Here is a 24,336-nt window from a genome sequence, read left to right as displayed (position 1 = left end):
TTGTGCATTTTTTATAAAAATATTTTCCTTATAGAAAGCTTGAAGTGCACAATTAAATTTTTGAAATGCTAATAAAAATTCTCTAAAATAGTAGTAATTCACGTTAGACTCAATGTTGTGTTCTAAAGCTAGATTAGGGTACGGACTAAGATTCTCTCCATTTTCCTCCTCTTCCCTCCCCTCCTATTTGAACGCTCAAAATTTCATCTTGTTTTTCTTTTTATACTTTGTAGAGAGAGAGAAAGGAGAAAATAAAACTATGAGAGGAGGGGAGGGAGGGGATGGGGAAAAGGGAGGGGAAAGAATCCCCATCCTTAGGGTACTAGTTGTGTGGCGGCTAAATCTCATGGTCAGAAGAAATTATTTGGGGTGACTATGAGAAAGTGGTGTGATGTAGTGGTTCGTTAAGTTATAACTTATAATGCGTATTTTATTTATTATAAACAAGTCATTTGATTGTATTACGATAAAACTATTAATTTGCCTCACTATCTGGAGTAGTTGGGCTCTAGTATTGTACGTAGGTTTCTCATGTATTATAGAATGTGGAAGCAAATGTCTTGTTTGTGTATTTCTAAACAACAACGCCCCCATATTATTGCGCGTGAAATATGTAGAAAAATAATATATGGCTAAATAATAATTTTTATTGATACGTGAAAGGGTATATATACAAATACATTCCTTGAGTAGCAAGGATTCCTCCTACAAGTTAGGAGTACAATTACAATTTAAGTCCAACTACTTTCCTATTTGTCTAACACTCCTTCTCAAGTTGGAGAGTGGATGTCAAGAACGCCTAACTTGCGTAACATGGTTGAAAATTTCTCCTTCCCAAGAGGCTTTGTAAATAGGTCTGCCAGCTGATTTGCCGTCCCAATATACTTGGTAGTTATAGTGCCATCAATAATCTTATCACGTATAAAATGACAATCCATCTTAATGTGGCGAGTACGCTCATGAAAAACAGGGTTGGTAGCTATATGCAATGCTGCTTGATTGTCACAAAATAGATCAAATGGACCAGTTAAGGGAATGTTCAAATCCTTCAATAGAAAGCGCAACCAAATTATCTCACAACAAGCACCAAACATAGCTCGATATTCCGCCTCATCAGAAGAAAGTGACATAGTTTTCTGTCGCTTTGTTCGCCATGAAATTAAAGAATTTCCCAAGAAAACACAGTAGCCAGTAGTCGACCGACGAGTAATAGGACAACCTGCCCAGTCAGAATCACAAAAAGCAGTCAACTTGACTTGATTATCAGAACGAAATAATAAGCCTTGACCCGGGGTAGACTTCAAATAACGAACAACTCGAAGTGCAACATCCATATGAGGAATACGCGGCTTATGCATAAAACCGACTTAGAACATGTACAGGGTAGGTGATATCTGGCCGAGTTATTGTAAGATAAATTAGTTGCCCTACTAGACGCAGATACTCTTCAGGATCCTTAAGAAGTTCCCCTTTGTCAGATAGTTATGTATCGTCCATAGGAAAAGCAATGGGTTGTGCTCCCAGGAAGCCATAATCTTTGAGAATTTATAATGCATATTTACACTGAGAAACATAAATACCACGTTTGGACCGAGAAACCTCGATACCCAGAAAGTACTTTAAATTACCAAGATCCTTAATCCAAAAGTGATTATGGAGAAAACGTTTCAGAGAATCAATGGCACCCATATCATTGCCTGTTATCACAATATCATCCACATAAATGAGCAAGGCTGTAAAAAAAGTAACTGACTTTTTCGTAAACAATGAATAGTCAGCTTTGGATTGTTGAAACCCAGCAGAAAGAATGGCACTAGTGAACTTGGCAAACCATTGATGAGAAGCCTGCTTGAGACCATAAAGGGACTTGTGGAGGTGACACACAAGATTCTCCCCCTGTCGCCGAAGACCAGGAGGAGGAGACATATAGATTTCCTCGTCTAAATCACCATGCAAGAAAGCATTATTGACGTCGAGTTGGTGACGAGACCAAGATTGACTAGCAGCAACGGCAAGAAGATAGTGCACCGTGATCATTTTAGCAGTAGGAGAAAATGTGTCATGATAATCTATACCTTCGGACTGTGTGAAACCTTTGGCAACCAAACGAGCTTTGTAATGCTCAATAGAACCATCGGAATGGTGCTTAAGTTTGTACACCCATTTACAATCAATAGGAACCTTGCTAGAAGGCAGGGTAGTCATGGTTCAAGTACGGTTGGCATGAAGGGCATCCAGTTCCTCGCTCATAGCATGACGCCAGTTAGGATCATGGGTAGCCTCTGCAAAAGAAGAGGGTTCGACACCCCGACTCACAAAGTAGATGTATGAAAGATGATGTGGAGATAAACGATGGTAAGAAATATAATTACAAAAGGGATATCACATACCATGGGCAGAACTTGGTGGCGAAGACGAGGACGGGTGTGGGGGCAGAATCACCTGCGAGCAAACATAGTCCTTTAAATAAGGTGGGGGTGCATGGGAACGGGAAGACATGCGAGGAGGTGGAGAGGGTGCAAAAAAGGGCACGGGGGGTAGGTGGGGTATGGGTGGAGGAGTTGGTGGGGCCGGGGTGGGGGAATAGGATTAGGCGGTGTGGTGCTGGTAATGTTGTCAGAAGGCGGGGAAATAATAAGGAAAGAGGGAGAGGGCGGTGATGTAGGGTCCGGGGAGGTAGGAAAAGGGACATCCATTAAGGGGGGGATGGGTAGGGATATATGTGGGGATGGGGGTCCGTGACAGGTGTAGTGGGAGGGGAGACAAAACGAAAAGAGTTCTCATGGAAGATGACATCCCGACTAGTGAATGTGCGATGTGTGTCAAGGTCATAGAGTTTATAAGCCTTTTGACCAGCAGGGTAACCAATGAAGATACAATGGTGAGCCCTAGGAGAGAACTTAGGGGTCGGAAGAACTGAGGTGGCATAGGCTAAACAACCGAAAACACGGAAGTGATCATAGAGCGGAGGTTTATGGTGGATGACTTCAAAATGTGTTTTGTTGTGGAGAAGACGGGTGGGAAGACGGTTGATGGTATAGGCGGCAGTGAGTACACATTCGCCCCAAAACTTGGGGGGAAGGTATGATTGAAACTAAAGGGCCCGAGCAGTTTCAAGGAGGTGCCTGTGTTTGCGTTCAACAACGCCATTTTGCTGGGGCGTGTAAACGCAAGAAGTTTGAAAAACAACCCCATGTTCAAAGAAAAAATGACAAAGAAAATAAAATTCCCCACCATTGTCGGTACGTATGCTTTTAATGGTGGTGTTAAATTGGGTGAGAACATAAGCAAAAAAATGTTTGATAATTTGTTGAGTATCAGATTTATGCTTCAGCAGGAAGACCCAGGTAAAACGAGAGAAATCATTCACAATAGTAAAAAAATAATGAGCACCAGTAAGAGAAGACTGACGATTTGGACCCTAAATATCACAATGAATTAAGGAAAAAGGAAAAGTTGTTGAAATTGAACTTAAGCCAAAAGGTTGACGAGTTTGTTTTGACAAAGGACAAACATCACAAACATGACTAGAATCGAAAGAACATTTGAGAAAACTAGAGGCTAAAACTTGTAAACGAGCAGAAGAGGGATGGCTGAGGCACCTATGCCAGAGAGAGGGAGGTATGGTGATGATGTTGCATAGAGGTTGGTGGGTGGAAAGAGAGGCAAGGGCCACGAGGTAGTAAAGGTCGCCACGTCGCTTACCCACACCAATCGTCACTTTCGAAACCAAGTCCTGCAAAATACACCAAGACGGGAAAAAATTCACGGAACAAGATAAACCATCTGTAAGCTTACCAACTGATAAAAGGTCCACTTTAAAATTTGGAACACATAAAACATCATTCAAAATAATCAATGAATTTAAGCGAAGATTTCCAGTTAAAGTAATGGGAGCCGTGGCATCACTAGGTAAGGAGACATGGGGCAAAAGTGAAGCAGAAGGATGAACCAAATTGGAAGATGAGGAAGTAATATGGTCAGTGACGCCACTGTCAAGGATCCAGTGACCATGACATGGGTCAACAGGCAACAAACCTTTGGCGAAGTCATCACTAGAGACAGCATGAACTTAAGGAGAAGACGACAGGGCTGCGAAATTGTCAAGGGCAGCGAGGAGACGAGTGTATTGATCAGCGAACAAATTAGGCATGGCTAACTGCAGGTCGTGAAGGCTAGGAGAGCTGTGCACCTGATGGGCAGATGGTGAAAAACGTGGTGTGAAGGCGCTGAAGTTGCTGCCGGAGGAGATCCGGGGGCTGCTGGAAGGGCGGGAAGGTGCCGGGGCGTTGTGAGCAGAAGAAGCAGCATGATGGTTGCGAGAGGAGCCGCCAAAGGTGGATGCGCGGCGTGATGGTCGCCAGGGTTGCCCATGAAGATGGTGGCTAACGGGATAGCCATGCAGCTTATGACAGGTCTCACGAGTATGGAAATCGTAGTCGCAATAGGTACAATGGAGCGAGGGCATGTCTGATGAGGTGTGGGAAGAACTGCGGACAGCCATGGCAGTAGGAGAGTTGGTGGGATGGACAGAGCCCAATGAGCGTTGTTTCTCGGCCTGAGAAACAGAAGAACAGGCTTGTCGAACAGTAGGCAAAGGATTCATCAAGAGGATTTGGTCACGAACAGCAGAGAAAGAGTCGTGAAGACCCATGAAGAACTGCATAAGGTGTTGCCGTTTAGACTTAGTGCCACAAGAGCACGTGCAACCATCACTATAAGAGGCAAGCTCATCCCAAATAACTTTGAGGCGAGTGAAATAAGCAGAGACAGAAGAAGATCCTTGAGAAATCGTAGCAAGCTCACGGGTGAGTTGGAAGATATGAGGAGTGTTGCTCTAAGAAAACCGTTCATGAAGGTCGTCCCACACATCCTTAGCAGTTGTGGTAAAGAGAACATATTCTTGAAGATTAGGTTCCAAGGAATGGAGAAGCCAAGAAAGAATCATGTCATTGCAATGACGCCAAGCCGCGTGAGCATCAGGTTCGTCGGAGTAAGAAGGTTCCTGAACATCGCCAATGATGAAACCAAGCTTGTTCTTGGCACTCAAGGAAATCTGCATGCCATGGGCCCAGGAGATGTAATTATCACCATTTAATTTTTTGGAGACAAGAACAAGGTTGGGGTGGTCTGAATGATGAATGTAAAAGGGGCCATCGGAGGAAGAAGGGTCGGGCATAAGGAACGGCAGGAATGGTTGCTGAGAAAAAAAAGAAAAAAAAAGAGCTAGAGTTTTGAACCTGCTCTGATACCATGTAGAAAAATAATATATGGCTGAATAATAATTTTTATTGATACGTGAAAGGGTATATATACAAATACATTCCTTGAGTAGCAAGGATTCCTCCTCCAAGTTAGGAGTACAATTACAATTTAAGTCTAACTACTTTCCTATTTGTCTAACAAAATAGTGGGTGTAGAAAGTTTCAAATTCAAGATCTTCCACCATACGATTTTTTTAAAGGAAATAATAGCTAGAAATGGCTGTTAATACCCCATAGACTAAGGAGCAAATAAGCTCAATTAACACCAGTTAGCGAGACAATAACTTACCAAGATGATGATGAATAGCACCAGCTGGAGCATTGTCATGGTACAAATGACATTTTAGAGGCTCATGAAAGCCCATTTACTGGCCAGCAATGATTTGTAAGTTTTGAAAGTGGGGTGATATAAGATCTCAAGAAACATAAATATATGAGCAAAGAATTCATGTACTAAGCATTGTAAATTTCCAGCTATCGGTCTTCCGTTGCGGGCATCGAAATTGGAGTCATCAAAATTAGAGTTAGAAAGCAGTATTGTTTCTTATAATTTGTTTTCCATTAACATTTAACACTGATAAGTACACTTTGCATGAGCATGCATTTCAAGATGTACTTATATCTATATTTTCTTAATCAAGTTCGAATTAGACCGTTTAGATTTTTCTTTTGTTATTACTCTTAAGCTTTATGTAGTGGATTAACTTGTTGTAACATTTCGAATCACAGTTCAAAGCTATGTACAGAAAATTGTACACATGATTTTCTATTAAGTCAAAATGTTACAATATAAATTCATACTATGTAGATTGTTCTTAAAGTTTTACACAATTTTTAGTTAAGAGCGATGTAATTCAGAGTACTCATAATAAAAGAATGAAGAAGTAGAGTTCAAAACAAATATATCACTCAATTAACCAAACAAAAGAGAACACTACAAATTATATGGGACGGCTACAAAACTCGAAAGGACTACATTGCCACTAACTTGTTCATCATACTAAACTAAAAACTATACTTATAAAAAATTTAAATAAAAAAAACCTAAAAACCCAAACTCGGATAGGTTAGGTCTAAATAAATCTTATGCTCACAAACGAATCCCAAATAATTAAATAAACGCTAATATTTTTCAACGCTATCTACATACTCAATTTTTACTCCCATACACATCTTGTTAATTTATATTATTTTATTTTTTTTAATCCATTCGATCTGAGAGTCAAAAAGTAAAACCACGATGTATCAATTTAATTTCAAAAGAAAGCTATCTACATTACTTATTTCTACCTTCACAAATTCCATGTTAATTTGTATCTGAATCTTTTTCAATTCTTGATCCGACAGCAAAATTGTGAAAAAGAGTTATGAGTATCATCACTCTTATTTTATTATGTCTTGCTCATGTGTAAACAAGATTCAGGCTTACTAAATTCAGAATATGTAGTCAGCTTTCTTCCAACGTGTAGGTACTTGGTATTTCAACTAACAAACAAGAAAAGTAAAAACACATGATAAGCCCAACAGCACAGCTCAGATACCCTTGTCTTTTTCACAACATTTTACTAGGAGAATAACAGACATAGGACTGGACGAAATTCTAGTACACGGACACGTGTCCACAACAAGTGGGTGGGGCCGCTCTCGTTCGTACCTTTGATACGTATTATTTACAATTTTCGCTTCCGGATGCTTCGAAACACGAATATAATAATGCAGAACCATGATTAGATTGTGAAACACTTTACCAATCGAGCGTTCTAGAGCGCGGGTACGTGTCTGGTTGCGATATGCCCACGCAGGCATGTTCCTAAATCCGAGTTCTAGAGCGTGGGTACGTGTCTGGTTGCGATACGCCCACGCAGGCATGTCCTTAAATCTTAGTTTGGTCTGGTTGTAGGTAATCTGGCAGGTGCTATTTGCTATCCCAACACCATCGACCCAGCTGTTTCTTACTTCCCTGCTTTTTCTTCTCTCGTTTTATTGGATGACCGAGCGGTTTGAAAGTTCGCAGCTCAATGAGTTTCTACTCAAAGTTTTATGTTGTCGGCTAGCCTTCTGCACTAACTTGTGCTAGTGTGTAATATCTATATAAAAATCAAACCGTTTAAGTTTGATATTTATAACATTCATGTTGTATTAGCGTGCGTTCAATATATTCGTATCATATTTATGAGTATAATATCTTGAATTCATGACAAAAATACATTGAACCTTAAATCGTAATGGGTATTACACTCGAATGTTTTAGCCAAAGGTAGAAATGTGATTCGTATATGAGTTCAATAAAGTGGTATCACACTCACTTTTTCCTGCCTAATGTGAAAAACTTTAATAGAATTCGAGCTTATGATCAGAATCAGTCATATTATAAATTATTATGTTAAGATCATCTTTGCAAAACGTCAATTAAAATTAATGTTTAATCAATTAACAATAACGAATAGATAGACGATTCATAAAGCTTTACCAAATTCTTCCACTTGTTTTTATACAGGTCAATTGTTAACGCTTAAAATTGGGAGGTCAACAAAAACCAGATTGACCAACCCTTGGTGGCCTCGAGATGTAGAGCTAGACTACAAACAAAAAGATTTGAGTGGTTCATTGTTAAAAATGGGCTACGACCACTGTAGTGGTCAAATTTACATTTGACTTGGATTACAAGAGAGCTCAACAATGGAATAATGTAATTTTCTTCTCGTGGTCTGACCGCTTATAAGGGTTCCTTGACCTCTTTAGGCCTTGAGTGAGCCCCAAAAGGTCTAGCTCTCAATTCTCTCACTGTCCTATCATTTAATGAGCCAAGCAGTAGACATGATCTATAAGCTATTCCTCCATTATTCACTTGACATGTGGAGAGGAAGTGCATTCTGTGAAAGCTACTTGCACAATTTCTCGAATGCCACATACTGCGCACACTACTCATTCAAAAGTGGTTGGAAAGCACTATACTGAGCGCTAGGCTTGACATGCTTTAAGTCTATTCATAAACTTCTTCACCCGTCGATGCCCAACACATGACTGGGAGTTCATGTCCGACAGACTTGTCCTTGGAGCTTCGTGCCACAAAATTGGTTAGGTTTGCCAACTGGCTCAAGTGGTCGGAAAATACTTTTAACTTTTGCGCTCCGTAGAGTCCTTATCCATAATACACTTCTCTTCTCATAATGAAAATACTACGCGGCTATTAATTCCATTTTATATAAATTGCTCTTCAAATGCTACACTTGATAACCACCACTGGTGGCCCAGTGGTTGAGAACGAATTCCAGGTTCATATTCAACACGACATGTCCTGGGTTCTTTTCCTGACGCTGGTAAATCACTCCATGGTGGCTAGGGGAAGGCTGAAATGCCTCTGTGAGTATTCACAACCTCCAAAAAGGAGGTGGACTACAGTGGCGAAATCACCAGCTAGTTTTTTTTTTTTTTTTTAACAAACAATGTTAGCTACACTAAGGGGTGGGGGAATATGCGGCTAAACTTCACAATGAACTAGCAATAATAATACCGTTCAAATTCGTATATGATGATAATCGAATCTAAAACTTTTCATCTACAAAATAAAAATGAATACCTCTAAATAATAATACTAAATGGCACCATCTAATCCTCTTCTAACAAAAAGAAAAAGAAAAAGAAATACAACACATGATGAGCCGATGGAATATAGCTGCTTGTTCTGGTGAAAGCTATTGGGAGAATCCAAAACCCTAGATTTATCTAATAATATTTTATTAGAGAATCAGCAAATGAAAGAGAGGAAAAAAAGAGATTACGTGTAAGATCGAGTGGGGGCATCATGGACCTCCATAGCCCCCACCAGCTCTCTCTCTCTGTCCTCCAAAGTCTCCCCCACATCATTTCCCCTCTCTTTTTTAATTCGTCTTCTTCGCAGATATTTTTCATCTCTCTCAACTCCCTCGTCTCGCACCTTCTTTTTCCTCGTTAGGCATCCGCTCACTACTGTCTCCTCCATTGAAGCAGAGATCTCCTCCTCCTCCTCCTCCTCCTCTGTTTGTCCCCTTTTCTCCGTCCGATTCTCCTGATTCCACCGACCTCGCGATCTTCCTTAATCACCGCGTTTCTCTGCCTGCATTCTCCTTCTTCTGCTTTATTCCATTTCCTCCACCTCTTCCGACCTGTAATTTCGCTGTTTCTTGACGAATATCCGTCCGCCTTCGACCGCGAACCGTCTGTTTGGCTGCCTAGAAAACTACGAGAAAATTCCAGAAAATTACAAGCTTAAATGAAACTGAGAAAGAATCGCGTAATAGTAGAGTCCTTATCGTAAGCCCTACGTCGTAAGTGTCATACTTATCTTTCACTTTCAGATAATTTTTATCTTACCGTGAATTCAGTATTGAGCTGAGCTTCTTTTTATTTTTTATTTATATATATATATAATTATATATTGCAAAATTTGAGAAAAATATATGTTCACTGGCACTTGTTTGTGATCTCTACTTATATTTTTGTTCTTTGGAATTTTCAGAAAATAATATTATTGTAGAGGAAATTTATTTTGTTTTGGAGACAGACGCCTTCACTACGCAATTCAGGTACAAGATTACTACTTTTTCTTTTTCCTGTTGCCTGTAAATTGTGCTCTGTTCGCCACAAATTGCTTTTAACTTGGTTGGTGTCACTGCCTTGATCACCTTTAACTTTAATTTAAGTTTTACCTTGTTCGATGCGCCTGTTTTTTTATATTATTTTCATGAACTCTCTCTCCTTACAGAAATGTTAATTTCGCGACAGTATTTTATAATACTGTGCTAAAAAAATGAGGTGACAGAAAGTTTTTCATGGAAAGTCTCACTTTTGAAGAGTCTTCTTAGCATTTCTCTTCCTCATAATTATGTTAAATTCATGTCATGTGTTACACGTTTCGGTTTTAGTTTCTAACTACTAATAGGCTGGCTATGTTCCATCAGTTCTTGTCCTAGTGTTATCTATGATTTATAGGGTATATAGTAGACAAATCGAGGATATTGTCAATTTGATTTGAGGATTCATTTATTGGACCATATCGGCTCCACAATACCTCTTTATTTCATGATATGCCGCTAAGTAGGTGTTAGTGTATGCAATCTTGTACAAGTAGCAAAGTAGCTTGTAGTATATTAGTACCGATGCTTTATGGGTTAACCCTCGAACCAATTGTATACCCGCTTGTTTTTTTGACAAAGATTCAAGATTTGTTCGGTTATGTTATTGTTTTATCTTCCAATTGTTAAGTGTGTTTGTCTGATGCAGTTCATCGAGTTTCTGGTCTGCGTAAGGAATGTACAATGTTCAATCATAGCTTTAAAATACATTATGTAATGTACATCCGTTATTAACAGTTGTCATTGTGTTATGAACTTACATTCTTGATCTATATTATATGATAACTTTAGAACATTATGAATGTACATACTAAATGTGCATCCATTAATGGAAGTTATTAGAATACGTCTAAAAAATATGCCCCTTTTAGCCTTGAGGAGGCATCTAGGTTTTCATATTTGCTTAATAACGTTTTTCAGATAGTTATTTCAATGTTCAGATAAACTAGCTAGGTACCTGTGTATGGCCTGGCAGGTTATAGTAGTAGTGCTTGTGGCATTGATTATGGCATGTTGGATGAATGCTTGTTTCATGGCGGATTGTATAACCAAGAGGTGGTGGCATGATGATTTTTAGTAGTACATTTGTTCATTGGTGGAACTTAGTCTTGTAGTTGCAGTGGTTATGTTAGTGTCCTTAAGAGTTAAGGTGGTGATAAAAATGTTGATGTTATAGTTAGTTGTTCATGGTGCTAATGCCCAAAATGATGGCGTTTTTTAGGGTGATTGAATATTGTGAGTTGATACTGTGAATAATTCGAAACTTTGCCTTACTTAGCAGTGGTTGATCTCAATCTCATATTTGTAAAAAGTCCTGGAGAATAAAAATATAGAATATTTAGATCTTGCGAGGGAACAATTACTGAGTATATATGATAACTTTCACTGTTTCACATGAGAGAAGACTGATGATTATCAGTGATTTGAAATTTTTATAATTATGTTTTGATTTGCTCTTTTTTCTCTTGATGTGTTTTCATTGTAAAAATTGTGGATTCACAAAGTTTTCTTAAGTTCAATTAGACTTTGTCTGGTGGGTGGTTATCACCACCATATGTAGAGGAGCATGATAGACTGGTAGTTTGTGCAGATGAATGTATAAAATTGATTGGAGTTGAGCATGATAGACTCAAACTATTCTCATAAGTTATAAAATACTTAATAGTATTGCTTAGTATACATTGTTGGCTCATCCTTCAAGTGTTTGTTGGGAAGTGATATTGAATGCTTGGGTTGTGCAATAGTAGGATTATTAAGTTGTTAGTTGAGCATTCATGTTCAGGTTAGCCTATGTTTATGTAGATCAACTCTGATGATCTTTTGTTTCCAATAGTTAACCACAAGTTGACATTTGGATTTATGGATCTTGCTTAAGTATCATATACTTTCCCATGTCATCCATGATGTAGGATTCAAGGTATTCCCCCTGCCCCCCTGCCCCCCTGCCGTCTTGCTCTCTCAGTTTAGGGCTGTTTCTCCTCACTGAGATGGGAAGCATACCCGTAACAAATATACATGGACGAACCTATCTGATTTGCTTACTTGTTAGAGTAAAGGAATAGGGGGGAGCACTTCCACTACGAGATAGAGAATAGGTCCGAAAAGAACAATCTTTGAAAGAACTTAAAATAAGAGTGTTTCCCCCTCGGCAAGCAGAGTGACCTCTTCCAGTTACCGGTAATTTTGTCCTTTCTTCTGTTAGCTATCTTAACTCTTCAAGTTGAGTTCTAATTGCTATAAAAAAAATTATCCCATTGAGTTGTGAGTTTGTTCCAGTGGACTATATAAACATGCATGCTTTGCTTTTTGAAGGACCTTATTATGGGCTTCTTAGTTGCTTTTTTTATGCCACCTAGCATAGTAAATTAATGCAATGGCTTACCTGCTTATTAATTATGTCACCTTTGGTAGAAGGTACTTTCCTCATAACTGTATGGCTCACGATCTAAGGCCTTCTAAAAAAGTGATTGCTCAAGCTGCTTTTCTTGAGTAACTTAGACCTCCTCAACGCATGCATGGCTGCTGTAGGATTTAGAGTATTGCAATAAAAGCTTTCCTCCATGAATAACTATCAGAGAGCACACACTTTGTGTGTGTGTGTGTGAACAATTTCTCTTAATAAGTGCATATTTTTTTTTCATATTACATAATTACTGTTTTGTCCTTCCTATGCAAATATTGTGTATCAAAAGTGAGGGTAAAATAGGAAAAATAGGGACATGATTGTCATTTTGCCAAAAGATACTAGATTACTATTTTGCCCTCCCTTTGTCAATAATGTGTATCAAAAGTGATGGCAAAATAGGAAAAAAAGGAGAAAAAAGTTGACAAGGAGGGTTTTCTTAATAGTATAGATTTGTAGTAGTTCGAGTTGATATTTGAATTTCTATGCCTTATTTACGTTTCCCAAGTCTCATTGTCTGGATCTTGCTCTATGTATCCAGCAATAGACTAAACTTAGCAAATTAGAGAATAACTAGAAACACACAAGATTTTATACTAGTTTGGTTGGACTATTGCCTACTTTCAGTTGTGATTTTCCTAAGTAGAGAAACAACTTATTTGATTAATAAAAGAGTTACAGTACTTTTGCAAAGCCCTAGAACTAATTGCCCCTTATCCCTTTCGACTGCCTCTGGCTTTGCTCTCCTTTTCCTAGCCTTGCCGCCTCTTATTTATATGTACAGGGTATGGTTTACATGCCTATTTTCTGATTAAGTTTCCTATTCTATATGGAATAGGAAAGTACACTTTCTTACCTATTCCAATTAGACTTCTAAGATTTCTTATCTAATTGTACAAGGAAACTTTGATTCTTTCCTAGTCCCTTTAAGAGAAGAACCGATGCACCCTTACGTTCCCTAATACAATCGTAAACAAAATAGGATACTAACTTTGACGAGCCAAAATCCTAACAATCTCAGATCACACCTTTTCTGCACTCTGTTAACTGGCTTCTCAGACCACGCCTCTTTTGCACTTTGCCCAAAAACGATCAGGTAATCCTGTATGAAATCGCATGCTTCTGTCTTTCCATGACAGTTTTGTTCATCCCCTCAACAACTCCGTTTTGTTGGAATTTTTTTTTACTGTGAAGTGCCTTGTGATGACTTCCTGCTTACAGTAATCGGAAAACTCCTTGCTTGTATGCTCACCTCTGTTGTCAATTCTGAGATACTTGATCTTTCTTCCAGTTTGATTCTCAATTTCTGTCTTCCATGCCTTGAACTTTGCAAAAACCTCGGATTTTTGCTTCATGAAATAAACCCAAACTTTCTAGAAAAACCATCCATGAAAGTAACAAAATACTGGCTCTACCTTTGAATTTAGGTGGTGCATGGCTTCAAACATCTGAATGAATATAGTTTGAGTTGCTACTTGCTTCGATTATCTGTATTGCTAGTTGGGAATGATACATTCGTTTGCCTTTCAAGAATGCATAATTCAAAAAAGTCTAGCTTGCAATGTGACACGCCTTCTAGCAATACTTTTTGGTGCAATTCTTGCAACCTCTTCTCACTTATGTGCCCTAGCCTGTATGTTAGAGTTCAAACTTGTCTTCTGTACTCTACTTTGTGGAAACAACTGCTCCTCTAGCTATCATTGTCCCAATTAGATTGTACAACATTTTATAATGTAAGTTACCTTGCATTAGTCCTAATGATCCACATTGGGCTTGGGATGAGACAAGCTTCTCTATCAATTGGCAAATCTGAGCCATAATCTTTCTATTCAAATTAGGGTTATAAATTATGAATATTTAGTAGGAAGTCATCCATGCCGAGGTTAATAAAGAATTGGATTCCCTATGAATTTTAAAAATTAATTAAAAGCCAAAACATCCTTTACTCACCTTGAGTCTTCTTGCTTCATAATGGTACCCATAACCGGCCTTGTCTAAAGTACTCAAGGAAATCATTTTTTTTTTCTTTTCAGTCTAGGGATATATCTGACATTCCCCAAAGCCCACACACCATCAAACATCCTGATTCTAACAGGCCGATTCCCTTTATAGGACATGGTGAATCGTTCCCAATAAAACTTCTCCGCTGCTGACCTCCTTGTAGGTATCAAGCCATTCTCTTACTGCACACAAATGGAATGTGCATCCGATATCCAAAATTCAACTTGTGAAAGCTTTGGAGCTTGATGTTACTGAAAGACGCTCCCCATCACTCACTTCTTTGGTAACTGTACTAGCTGTACTTTAGCTTCTTTCCATCTTAATTTTCTTCTCTTTCCAAATTTTGCCGTTCTTTTTCCATTGATCGGCATAACCACATTCATAGCAACCTTCCTTTTTTCCTTTTTTTTCTTGGATTTTGACATACCCCTGTTGCTGCTCTCTCTGTCTTTTCCCACCCTTTCTCCTTGACTTTGACATAAAGGTCTTGAGAGCTTTCAGTTATACATATCATCTAGTTTAGCGTATGGCTGAAGGGCTTGTCTTCAAGCTTCAAGGACTCCTTTCCAAATATTAGAGGTGTTCGAAAGTGCTTGAAAGATGAAGGTAGAGACCTCAACAAGATAATAGCCATATCGTCATCTTTGCAAGTTTCTTCGACCTTCTAAAGATTGGCTATGCAATTCTGGAACCTGCATATGTAATCTTTAATATCACCTCCTTCTTCCAGTCAAAGCTTAAATAGCTCATCTTTGAGAAATAGTTTGTTGGACATGGTTTTGCCCATATAAATGTTCTCCAACTTGTCCCATGCTTCCCTAACAATCATCTTTTCTGTGATTTGGGACTGATCTCATGCGATGGATCTTGATGGAGCTCTTGGCCTTCTTAAGAATCTTGGTCCATGCCTTTGTTGTGATGGTCGTGGGCTTCTCACCAATGAATGCATCATCCAACTCCTACTGTATCAATACATTATTCATCGTCGTTTGCCAGTCCATGAAGTCATTTTTGCCATCAAAAGGTTTTAGTGCAAGCCTTAGGTTCATGGTCCCCTTGCCTTTTGACATTGCAAAACACCTAGAACCAATCTCTCGACACCAATTGGTATAATTTTGACTCCCTCTGGATATTTTTTTTTTGATGTACCCGGCAATAGATGATTAAACTTAGCAAAATAGAGAATAACTATAAACACACAAGATTTATACTGATTCAGCATAATTTTTGCCTAGGTCAGAGCTAGAGAACTTTTGCAAAACCTTACAATTAATCACCCTTTATCTCCCTCTGCTATCTCTGGCTTTTCTCTCTCTTTCCTAGCCTTACACACCCTATTTTGGTTTACATGCCTATTTTATGATTAAGTTTCCTATTCTATATGGAATAGGAAAGTACACTTTCCTTCTAAAATTCCGAGTCTAATTGTACAAGGAAACTTTGATTCTTTCCTAATCCTTTTAGGAGAAGAACTTACTTTCCCTAATACAATCCTAAACAAAATAAAACACTTAACTTTGACGAGCAAAAATCCTAACACTCACCACATTGCCAATATATGATTAGGGATTATAATAATCTCCTATCCTTTAGGCCTTCGTATTTTCTGCGAAGAAGTGGATCACACGATGAAAAGTTTTTTGGACCAGATTTTTGAAATCCAAAAGCCAATTTGAGTTAGCAGTTCCTAGTTTTGCACTTTTTTCTTGCTTTCCGAAAATTTGAAAGATTTTTGAAATCTATAAGTCAATTTCATTCTTGTTCTTTCTGCAGGGGTTAGGAGTTGGAACAACTAATTATTCTATGGAAGATTTTAGGGTTCGTTCATTAACGTTTTGCAAAACAGTTTTTCGTTTTGCAAATACAAAAACAGGAGAAAAATGTGTTTGGCAGATTGTTTTGTGAAAACAAATTCAGAAAATGATAAACACAAACGACAATATTCTCCACCGTTTGTAGAACTATAATTGATATTTCCTCTGTAATAAAAAAAAACCAGTTTTCATAATAAATAAAAAATAGGGTGGTATCCACACTTATTTTTACTTCTCACACCCTTGTCAATTTCTGGCCGTCATTTCAAATGAATTAAAGAAGATCAATGACAAAATTAACAAGGGGATGTAAACGGTAAAAATGGGCATGTGAATAACATTATCCTGAAAAATACATTATAAAATAAAGTTGGAATTTTAAATAAAAAATAAAATCATGTATACCACCATTATAATCGCCATCGCCATACCACCACCACAACATTCATCATCGTCTCACCATTATCATCATTATCTTTGACACCACAACCTCCCATCACCATTGCCGCTACCACCATATCCTCCTCCACCATTATGCTCAACACCACCACCACCACCTCCCACAACCATTGACATCATCACTATCATTACCCTCACTACTACCACCACTGCAAGCACCATTGCTACCAACACCACTCTTATCTCAACCACCATCTCTACCACCATTGCCACCATTACAACCAAACATGAATGTGTGTGTGTGTGTGTTAGTGTTATAAAAAACTCGCCTCAGGGCTAGCCTAGGCGGCCTTGAAGGCTGGGCGACTAGATTTTCGCCTCTATTTTGTGAGGGTGGGCGTAGGGCGGCGTTGGGCCACGCCTAGGCGGACCCAGGCGTTCAACTTGGGTGTTTTTTCCCTTCAAAATTCATGTTTGTTTCTAAAATGAAGGAGGTTGTTCTAGTTTAAACGAAGAAGAAAGAGAGTTTCTCTCTCCAAATGGCAAACTCTAACTCTTCATTTATTTTGCTTTAAATTTTCTATAATAATTGCCCCACTAAGCCTTTATTACCTTTTAAATTCCCTATAGTTTCTCCACTCAGCCTTTATTTCATTTAAATTCCCTATAATTTCTCCACTAAACCTTTATTTCCTTTTGGACTTCCCTATAATTGTGACATTCAGCCTTTATTTTCCTTGAAATTCCCTATAATTGTGGCCACTCACCCTTATTTCTCTTAAAGTTCTCTATAATTACTTACAATAAAATAAATAATTACAACATTTTAAGACTTTATGACATAGTTTCTAAGTACAACTAGACTTAGTAATGAAGAAGATGATATTATATTTGATTTAGTTATAATTATATTTGTTTTACAAAGTGTTATATCTTTAAAATATAATTATATATGTAATATATAATAAAATTTTAGGCACCATGAGGCTTTGCCTCACGCCTCACGCTTAGGCGGGGCTATCCATGGAACGCCTCGCTTACGCTTTCGCCTTTTAATACATTGGTGTGTGTATATATATATATATTTTTGGTGACATTATAGATATTGGTACCATACCCGTTTTAAATGTTTTCATTATCGGATTAAACTACTACATGCATTTTCAAATCGTAAAAATGCAAAATTCTATTTGTTGTTTTCGTTTTACAAACAGTTCTTCAAAAGTCATTTTACAAAATGTTACCGGGCTGACCCTTACCTTTCAAAGTCTTATTGACTCTTGCCAAATACAACATATGCTTCAATTTTGTTGAATGCATTGTCTTTTTCCGGCTAATGTTTGTCTTATCGTTGAATATCTTTTGTTCTTTAAAGTACTATATTGTTTCAGGAAGCAGCATGAAATTATACTAGTTGTATTCTTAGATGTCCGTTTTTGCTTCTCTTGAAATAACCATTAAAATATACGGTAAATAAAACATATTGCCAGATATTGTTGGCTCCAGTTTTATACGTTATTTATTTACTTTTGTTGTATTATGAAATAACCAATTAGCCATTAAGATTGAGTTGAAAATGCTCAAACAGCTATCATACTTTTCCCTTCTCTTTCTAATCCATTGGTCTGACAAGATTTGGTGATTCATAACTTTATTTGAAGACCCAGATTTTTAATTGAACATGTTTCTTACCCTTTCCTCGCAAGCTATGTTACATAGGCCTTAGTTGCTGATGTATCTAATCTCATGAATAATTATTTGTCCCTGTTTTCCACAAGAATCTCAATGTGGCATGATTATGTGATCTTCCCTGTCGAAAAGGAAACCTCTCATCTTTTAGAATTCCAATATGGGATATGCATTGCAGTCCATAGATCTCTTGGAACTTTATTCATTTCTGTTGTTTGTATATTTGGTGCATCAATCTGTGAACTTGGAAACAAGGGATCTGATTATGGTAATCTTAATTAGAATTATGTTGTTTAACTAATACCATAGAGTGGCATGGGACTTGAAGCTAAGCATGTACAGTCTACTAGTGCTAACTTGATACAAGATTTACTGTTTAATAGTCCCGGACCCTTATTTTTTGTGGATTGCTCTGAATTGCACTTGTATCTGATAAATGAAACATTGTATTCACATGTTTTATGTTTGTTTCAACCAAAGTTTGTCCAAGATCCACATTTGATCATAAGATTCATAACCAGCATTAAAGAGTTTTACTTTGATTCGACCATGCATGTTCTTTTTTTTTCCCACTGATAACTTAAATTTTGAATTTATTTTATTATAGTTGGTTGTTTTATTGAATTTATATATGGTTTACCATAAACAAAACTATCAATGGCTTGATTTCGCTTAGTGTGCTTAACTACCTATTACTTCCATGGTGAACATTATATTGCAGTCAGGATGTCAAATCATTACAGATGCTGTCGGTGAAATATCAAACTGCGTGAACATGAAGGTAAACACCTCATACACCATTTTGTGAAATACAATACTTCAGTGGACCAAACCTGAATGCAGTAAGTTGAAAAGTTTTGCTTCTTTCTCTTTATATTTTCATCTTTTGTCAAAGCAAGTACTTTTATTCACATGTTTTGTTGTACAAAAATTGACGACATGCATATAAACATTGCAATATGTTTCAGAGCATGTTTGTTCCTCAGATGCATAGAGACTTAGAGATTTCTAAACGCTACGGTGCACCTGAAGTGCAAGTCAATTATTCTTTATTATATATGAATCTCATCTTTACATATGTAGCTGGTTTCTTTGATTGTCACACACACATCAAAACATTGTTTTCAAATCAAGGTCCTTTTGCTGATTGTTTTGCAGGTCTTTAACCACATTAGTGTAATATAACATAAATTTTATCCAACAGCCTTGTTCTTGAGAAATCAAGTAACATCATCCCAGTCTGATGCATCTTCTTGGCTAGCGTAGTTGTAGTCTGCCGTAGTCGTCACGGAAATAGTTTGATCAAAAAAATGAAAACTTAAAAGTGATTATCATAATAGACACTGTAGTTTTAGGAAGGAGGTATACCCCAGATTTGTAGCCCTTGCTACTGGCTCGTAGTATTGCTGCTGTGGCTGGCTAAGCTGGAGACGGACAGGTCCATGTGAGTCCTCTTCAATACCTTGACCATTTGTCAGAATGAGACTTCGGTTGGCTTCATTTACGTCCATTGTTTCATTAACCTGGGATGTGAAACTTTTCTGTTGAGGCGTTGTGAAAAATGTTGCAATTTGTTGTAGGTTGGATTATAGATTTTATTTCTCTTTCGTGGATGGTTAAAGTTTATTAAGTTATCAAAACCAGTACCTTCTTAGATAACTCCGCATTTTCTTCACGAATTAGGTTTACTTTCTTAAACAGATGGACATTTTCTTGGTGAATGAGGTTCCCCTGCACAGACTTTAAATTAGCTACTTAAGTAATCAAGAGGAAAAGGCTGAAAAGTAGTACCAAAGTTTTGCAAGGTTTTAACCTTTCGGTTTAGTTCTTCTATTTCATCCATTAAAAGTTGGTCCTACAAAAGTAAAAATTGTGAATTAGCCCTATGGGAAACATTATGTAAATAGATGATTTTCAGAAATTGAGCGACTGTTCGTACCTTTTTCATTCGGACAGCCCGAAGACTTGTTTCCAATTGGTTCTCCAGATTCTGTAAATCTTTCACACTCAGACCAGAAAGCTCTTCTCCCATCATTTGCCTGTAGTCATTGAGAGAGAAGCATTGTTTAGGCCCTAAAATGGACTTTGGACATCTTAAACCCAGTGGTCAGGCGGATTTATGAGATGCATAGCAATTCTGTTTGATGCCATACATCTTTATCCTAGATTATGTCTTCATTTTCACCTATACCTAATCCCATTGTTTAAGCACTGTATTGTCCTCTACCTGTGTTGTCCTCTATCTTGTATGAGTATAAACAATGTCACTCCTTAGGGAAAATTCAATAACTTGTTATGAAGAGTTGTCACGCCCTGATTGTATAACATCTGGTATAACATCATGCAACATGCCAATCGGTTCAATGCAGTGCATTCACCGATAAGAAAAGACTCCACCAGAGTGCTTTATTAAGTTGGAATTAGCGCTATGAACATTTTTAGGATCTTTTAATTTATTTTTGACATTATATGCAATATCTCTGGCTTTATGCATGAAATGATTTTGTATTTCAAGGAAAGCACTTAGTTGTGATACAATTGGAATAGCAGAAATATATGTCATACAAAAATAATTTGGGAAGGCAAAAATTTATTTCGCCGACAGTTTTCGATTTAGCATAATCAAGCATGCAGCATAAGATGTCCTTCAATATCATAAACTTAACAACAATTGGCTAAAGAAAAACTGAAAAAAAACTTCAACAATCAAAATAAACACAGATAGTTATTATAAATTTTTGTTTTATAATCTTATTATATTCTTTTATCATTCTGCACCCTATATAAACAACTAGACATAATTTTAAAAAGTAGCTTCCATAGTTGTTTGTTTTAGCTAGCAATCAATTTGTTCACCCATTGCCGTTTCATGTTTTAATTTAATTAGCATGAGAAGTGTGCATATCAAAGTACACCATGTGAAAAGTTCCTGTAAAATTTTTTATTAACCACTGCAGGAAAGGTTGAGAGCTAGATCCAAACCCTTATAAAGATCATTATAAATTAAGAACTGGACCAATAATTTTCTCCTTTACAAGTCTTGTTAAATATTCTATATATTCTATATCTATAACGACATAAGATCATTCTTTTTCTCTTTGAGCTCTTTTACTAGTCCCTTAAGTAACAAAATAGCTTGTATAATTGTTTGTTCTACAAATCATATGCAGGGCCTGGCCTGAGGGTATCTAAGCAGTGCCACTGCACAGGCCCTGGTCTTGGACAGCCCATGATTTTATTTTTCTCATATACTTGTATAATATTTATCATAGCTTACAGTAGAATAACAAATTATGGACAAAGCACCGGCGTTTAGAGATTTTCTTGTTTTCCTGTGGGGAGTAGGTTCAAGCCTTCACCCTAGCACTTTTACTTTCTGCATGTTTTCTTAAATAAGACTTCAATAGCAAAAGAATCCAAAACTACAAATTGAACCTAAGATCACTTAGGCAAGAGTACAAACCCTAGCTGCTGTTTATTCTTTGGTGTTTATAAGAAATGAAGACTGTGTTTAAAATAAAGTCAGTAAGGCACCGCTACAGTCTTATTAAGAAAATCAGGCTGTACTCATATTGTCGAAGAATTTGAAACCTTCAGTAGGGCTTCCATTGAGTTCAGTTTGTTTCTCTTACATTCATGTTCTTCATTTCCAATTTGACCTAGCTACCCTGAGTCTCCGTTTGGTGTAGCTCTTCAGACCACTAAACCACACTTTTGCACTATAGAAGTGCATTATCTGCTAATCTGTTTTCCTTCTGTTGAATTTTAGTTGAAATTTAAAAGAGTTTCTGGTGAAGCTAAAGTTCAAGCTTTGCCCAAAAGATGCAAAACAAAGAAATCTTTATGTAGGAAAATTTTGCCTTATGATTTTGATTAAAGTGCACTCAGGCTCTTTGAATTATTCAAACAGCAAGTAAATTCCTGGTATAGCACCTTCTGAAGCCTCTGAACATTAATGTCTTAATTTTACATATACAATTGGTGATAGACGTAGTAAGATAGTACACCTTTATGAATGGATAATGCTACTGTGCACTTTAAACCTCAAAATGGACATTTGTAAATTTTTGTGTTTCCTGTACACACAAAGTTGGAGTGCATGAGTGCCAATTGTGCTGCCTTTAAAAGTATCGAATTCTCTTTTTATACAACTTTAGTAAAATGTATTTTTTTGGTGAAAATGGTGTTTAGACACTTTGTGTTAACTTCTCGTGTGTAAGGGGCAAGGCCTTGTAGTCTAGTCTAAATGACACGAAATACCCAAATTGTATTGTGAAATTATAATTTTTTATTTCTCATCGTCTTTTGCTAATGATAGTGTTTCTTGGTTATGATATTCTACAAAGTATTCATGATAGAAAGGAGAATCATTATACCTATGGTTTTCTTGCAAGTTTTGAAGTTGTTGCCTCAACATTGCTGCTTCCCTTTGCCATAACTAGGAAGTAAAAATGTACCATCTTTAGACATAACTATAGAATGAACAAATTTAAAGTCGAAACTGGAAATTTCAATACAATTAAAGCACTATATGTGAGAGCAATACTCTCATTTGTATAACATTTAAACGTGCAAGGAAAAGTATGAAGCTTATATTAACCTATGATAATCTCCTTACTCATAACATCTTTTGAATGCAACAAATAGCTAAAGCTACTTAAAATGTAACTCCTATATGGACCTTAAATTGTGCAGTTAGGTGAAGTAACCATTTCAGATTTGCACTATCATTTTTCTTGTTCGAGACTATTGGATGGATAATTATGTCCATCCATTGACTCGTAACATTTTTCTTTTATTTTCTTTTCTAAGTCAGTTATATCTTCTTTTTCCCCCTTCTCTTTTCACTCTTTGCATGATATAGAGATAAATACCCATTGTAATGTTTACATGTATTAAGTGGCGCTGGACAATGATATTGAGAAATGAAGGCATGTGGACTTTCACACCTTAAATATTTTTTCCCTTGGGTGTTGGAGTAATATTGATGAGGTCTAAGGTATTTAGTGGGTATGCTTTGAGTCGGTTAGTGGATAGACATGAGGGTTTGTTTGGTGAGGATCTTTCCCTTTGAACTTTAAACCGAGAACAGTGATGGAAACTATGAAACCTATAAATTTTTTGGCCCTTGGGTGTTCGTGGAGTATTTGTGAGGTCTATGCTTTGAGTCGGCTAGTGGAGTCTCTCAAGGTGGCTTATTTGGTGATGGTCTTTCCCTCTGAACCCTAAACTGAGAACAGGGACTGAAAAGTCTCAAACCGTATGTATTTTGGCCCTTGGGTGCTGGAGGAGTATTTGTGAGGTCTTGGGTATTTAGTGGGTATGCTTTGAGTCGGTTATTAGATAGACAAGAGAGCCAAGGTGACTCTTTTGGTGATGGTCTTTCCCTCTGAACCCTAAACCGGGAACAGGGACAAAGTCTCAAATCTTAAAGTTTTTGGGCCCTTGGGTATTGGAGTAGTATTTGTGAGGTCTTAGGTGTTTAGTGGGTATGCTTTGAGTTGGGTGGGTTAGTGGAGAGACGAGAGAGCCAAGGTGCTGCATTCGGTAAGGGTCATCCTCTGAAGGTAAGGCTGTGGTTTCTTTAGGGTTGCAAAAATGACCAAGAAGTTGAAGAAATACTTTGTGGTAATGTTTGGTAGAAGGGAAGAATAAACTGTATTATAGGTTTGAACCAAAGTCAATAATTCCTTTCACATAAAATTAGTTTGAGCGGACCTCCAGAGTTCTAGCATATACTGATGGCCTTACTCATTGTGGTGCCTATTCTAATACAAAACTAGGAGCCAATTTGGCAAGTTGGGAACATTAATGCAAAGGAGGAAAGTTGGCCGATTCAGTAAAGGAGACACTCTGACGAGCCAAATGCCAAGCTCAAGGAATTGGTAGAAAGAAAAGATGAACTAAAATTTTGCAAAAGAGAGCTTGGTGATGGTTTTCCACCCAAGGAAAGGTTTCCATGGTGGATGAATGTTTATGATGCAGACTTCCCTCAACATTTAAGTGTACATCATGAACGTAATGTTTTAAGAGTTGTACCCATTCGTAGATACAAGGCAGAGAAGCTATAGCCAAGACTTAAACTTGAGGTTGGAGTTCATATTGAAGACATTTTGAGGGGGTTTCATCTATAAAAATAAAAAAATCAAACT

The 24,336-nt window shown here is 37.4% G+C and overlaps 2 protein-coding genes and 1 long non-coding RNA gene across 5 annotated transcripts in view; 1 reads left to right on the top strand and 2 right to left on the bottom strand.

Annotated features, from left to right (window-relative positions):
• Positions 1-4,837: 4,837 nt before the first annotated feature.
• LOC139198140 (uncharacterized) lies at positions 4,838-5,592 on the bottom strand. Its single transcript, XM_070826404.1, has 2 exons — positions 5,554-5,592; positions 4,838-5,200 (listed from the first exon to the last, which is right to left on the bottom strand). Exons 1-2 carry the CDS (start codon positions 5,590-5,592, stop codon positions 4,838-4,840), a joined length of 402 nt encoding a protein of 133 aa, XP_070682505.1.
• A 3,467-nt stretch (positions 5,593-9,059) lies between these two features.
• Positions 9,060-24,336, top strand: part of LOC114826619 (uncharacterized) — an 18,653-nt gene continuing 3,376 nt past the window's right edge. Inside the window, exons 1-3 of the long non-coding RNA XR_011583331.1 lie at positions 9,060-9,571; positions 9,763-9,829; positions 18,906-18,965. This is a non-coding gene — a long non-coding RNA (uncharacterized lncRNA). The remainder of the gene's footprint in view (positions 9,572-9,762; positions 9,830-18,905; positions 18,966-24,336) is intronic.
• Positions 19,217-24,336, bottom strand: part of LOC103421315 (MADS-box transcription factor 23-like) — a 19,364-nt gene continuing 14,244 nt past the window's right edge. For all 3 annotated transcript variants that reach the window (XM_070825995.1, XM_008359338.4, XM_070825996.1), the window contains 6 exons: positions 22,561-22,622; positions 20,124-20,223; positions 19,998-20,039; positions 19,832-19,915; positions 19,553-19,707; positions 19,217-19,457 (listed from right to left, as the gene is read on the bottom strand). In XM_070825995.1, coding sequence (XP_070682096.1) covers positions 19,442-19,457; positions 19,553-19,707; positions 19,832-19,915; positions 19,998-20,039; positions 20,124-20,223; positions 22,561-22,622 — 459 coding nt within the window. In that variant the 3' untranslated portion in view covers positions 19,217-19,441. The remainder of the gene's footprint in view (positions 19,458-19,552; positions 19,708-19,831; positions 19,916-19,997; positions 20,040-20,123; positions 20,224-22,560; positions 22,623-24,336) is intronic.

Source organism: Malus domestica, chromosome 08 (assembly GCF_042453785.1).
Source record: "Malus domestica chromosome 08, GDT2T_hap1".
NCBI lineage: Eukaryota > Viridiplantae > Streptophyta > Magnoliopsida > Rosales > Rosaceae > Malus > Malus domestica.
This window is presented reverse-complemented; position numbering and strand designations above follow the sequence as displayed.

Bases quoted from the DNA above. Each gene is read 5' to 3' on its own strand.
- LOC139198140 (XM_070826404.1), bottom strand. From the start codon at position 5,592: ATGACAATGCTCCAGCTGGTGCTATTCATCATCATCTTG. The intron at 5,201-5,553 runs GTAAGTTATTGT...TTTTTTTCTCAG, and splicing joins TGCTATTCATCATCATCTTG to CAACCATTCCTGCCGTTCCT.